This window comes from Hevea brasiliensis, chromosome 1, assembly GCF_030052815.1.
Source record: "Hevea brasiliensis isolate MT/VB/25A 57/8 chromosome 1, ASM3005281v1, whole genome shotgun sequence".
NCBI classification, from domain to species: domain Eukaryota; kingdom Viridiplantae; phylum Streptophyta; class Magnoliopsida; order Malpighiales; family Euphorbiaceae; genus Hevea; species Hevea brasiliensis.
Window position 1 is genome coordinate 127,655,963 of NC_079493.1, and position 2,028 is coordinate 127,657,990.

Here is a 2,028-nt window from a genome sequence, read left to right on the forward strand (position 1 = left end):
TAGTCAAATAATGGAAAATATCACAAAACATCACAAAACATCAATGCCAACAATACAAATAGTACCATCTTCCTAGAATTGAAAAAGAAAACACATCATGGCAACCTTCGTTCGGAATAGAAGTATATTAAAGCAAGCCAACCACAGGCATAATGACTGTAAGCATTGAACACAAACTTGGAGGTGATGATCAAGGAAAGGCCTCAATAACAGAATGCACTTCTCCGATGGGTCTTATAGTGTGGCGGCTAAAACCAGCCTTCCCAAGTATATATTCCCATTCCTTAGAGGTCCTCTCTTTACCCGAGTCAGTATGAGCCATCATCACCATGTCCAGCGTAAGCCTAACGAACTCAAGCTTGTCGTCTTTTGCTTCACCCACCACAACTTCAACCATTATCACCTTCCCATTATCCTTTGGAATTGCTTCTTTACATTTCTTTAGGATCTGTATGCATTCATCATCGTTCCAATTGTGCAGAACCCACTGCAATTTGCACAAGTAAATAAGATTAAAGTTTAGCATTATAAGCTTCTTGTTTTTTTCCTTGCTCTTATTGAGATTCAAACTCATATCTCAAAACCCTTAGATCAAAGTTCATCCAAAGCAACAATTTCATTTAACGAGTACTTGTGTCTAATCATGAATCTGAACACAGATAGGTGGATCTCACTTATTTCTTATATATAAATCTCACAATACATACATATTCTATTTTGAATTCATGCTAGATTGAATTTATGCAATAATTTATATAACATATATAAATATACTGACCATGAGAAAAGCGGCATCAGCTTTTGGAACACTTTGAAACATGTCACCGCCAACATGCCTAACGCCATCATATTCTGGTGCAGTGAAGAGTACATGAGGAAGATCAAAATTAATTCCCAGAATCCAAGGACAAGCTTTAACCAACATGCTCAGAGTAGTCCCATTACCACCACCAACATCTACCAGAGTTTTTATCCCATCAAACACCTCTGGACACCTTTCAATCATTCTAGGTACATCCATCCTAGCATGACAAGCCATTGCATCGTCAATTAGCTTGCTATGATCAGGATTTACAGCTGCATATTTCCATATGTCGTTGCCGTGAGCCGCCTCAAACGCTGCAGTATTTCCGTCCAGTCGGACACGATCGTTTAGAAAATGCCATGGCTTAAGCATCACCGGGCTGCTTTCTAGCAAAAACAGAGATTCCATGCTGTTCTCTCCCCGGCCGAGCAAACGGCGAGAAAGAGGTGTTTGCACATAGCCAATAGTGCCATCCACAATGGGTTTCTGTTTGAAAATATTGTTATGAACCAAGAACCTCATGATCCGATGAAGAGGGGATGGAGCACATCCAAGCTTGTTTGATAGCTCATACAGGGTGATAGGGCTATGATGATTTTGAATGGCATCAGCTACTCCAAGCTCAATAGCACACTTGACTGCTGCAACATTGGCAAACCCAAATATGTATTTCCACATGTCCAATTCTGCTTGTGCCTCTTCATCTTCTTCTTCTTCTTCTTCTCTTCCTGTCATTTTTTTGAATCTCCTTTGTGTTTCTCACTCTCACTGAATGCTTCCATATATATAATAAACAATCCCATACATAGTATAGTTAGACAAAATCTAAGTTCTCAAAAAAAAAAAAAAGTCTAATTTAGTAATGAAATGATATTTCATTACATGTTGTACAATTTTATTATTTAAATTTAATCTCGATATAATATATTGATATTAAAATTTATTTGAATTAAAATATCTTTATTATTTAAATTATAGTTATAAAGTTAAAATTAATTAATTAAAGATTAAATTATTACTCCTATGAAAAACGAGATTATTAATTTAATAAATTTAATGATAATTTGCCTTCTACTAGCTGCCTGTGAAATTTTTGTTTGAACTAAAATTTCATTATTATTTAAATCATAATTATAAAATTAAAATTGATTATTTAAAAAGATTAAATTAGTACTTACATGAAAACAAGATTATCACTAGTAAAATAAAGTAATATAATAAAT

At 34.7% G+C, this 2,028-nt stretch overlaps 1 protein-coding gene across 1 annotated transcript; it reads right to left on the reverse strand.

The window, feature by feature from the left end:
* Positions 1–1,548, reverse strand: LOC131182328 (acetylserotonin O-methyltransferase-like). The gene is made up of 2 exons (XM_058151474.1): positions 779–1,548; positions 1–487 (listed from the first exon to the last, which is right to left on the reverse strand). Exons 1-2 carry the CDS (start codon positions 1,538–1,540, stop codon positions 191–193), a joined length of 1,059 nt encoding a protein of 352 aa, XP_058007457.1. The 5' UTR covers positions 1,541–1,548; the 3' UTR covers positions 1–190.
* Positions 1,549–2,028: the final 480 nt, after the last annotated feature.

Coding starts and splice junctions, on each gene's coding strand:
- LOC131182328 (XM_058151474.1), bottom strand. CDS start 1,540: ATGACAGGAAGAGAAGAAGAAGAAGAAGAAGATGAAGAGGCACAAGCA. Junction 488..778: donor CTGATGCCGCTTTTCTCATG/GTCAGTATATTT, acceptor TGCAAATTGCAG/TGGGTTCTGCACAATTGGAA.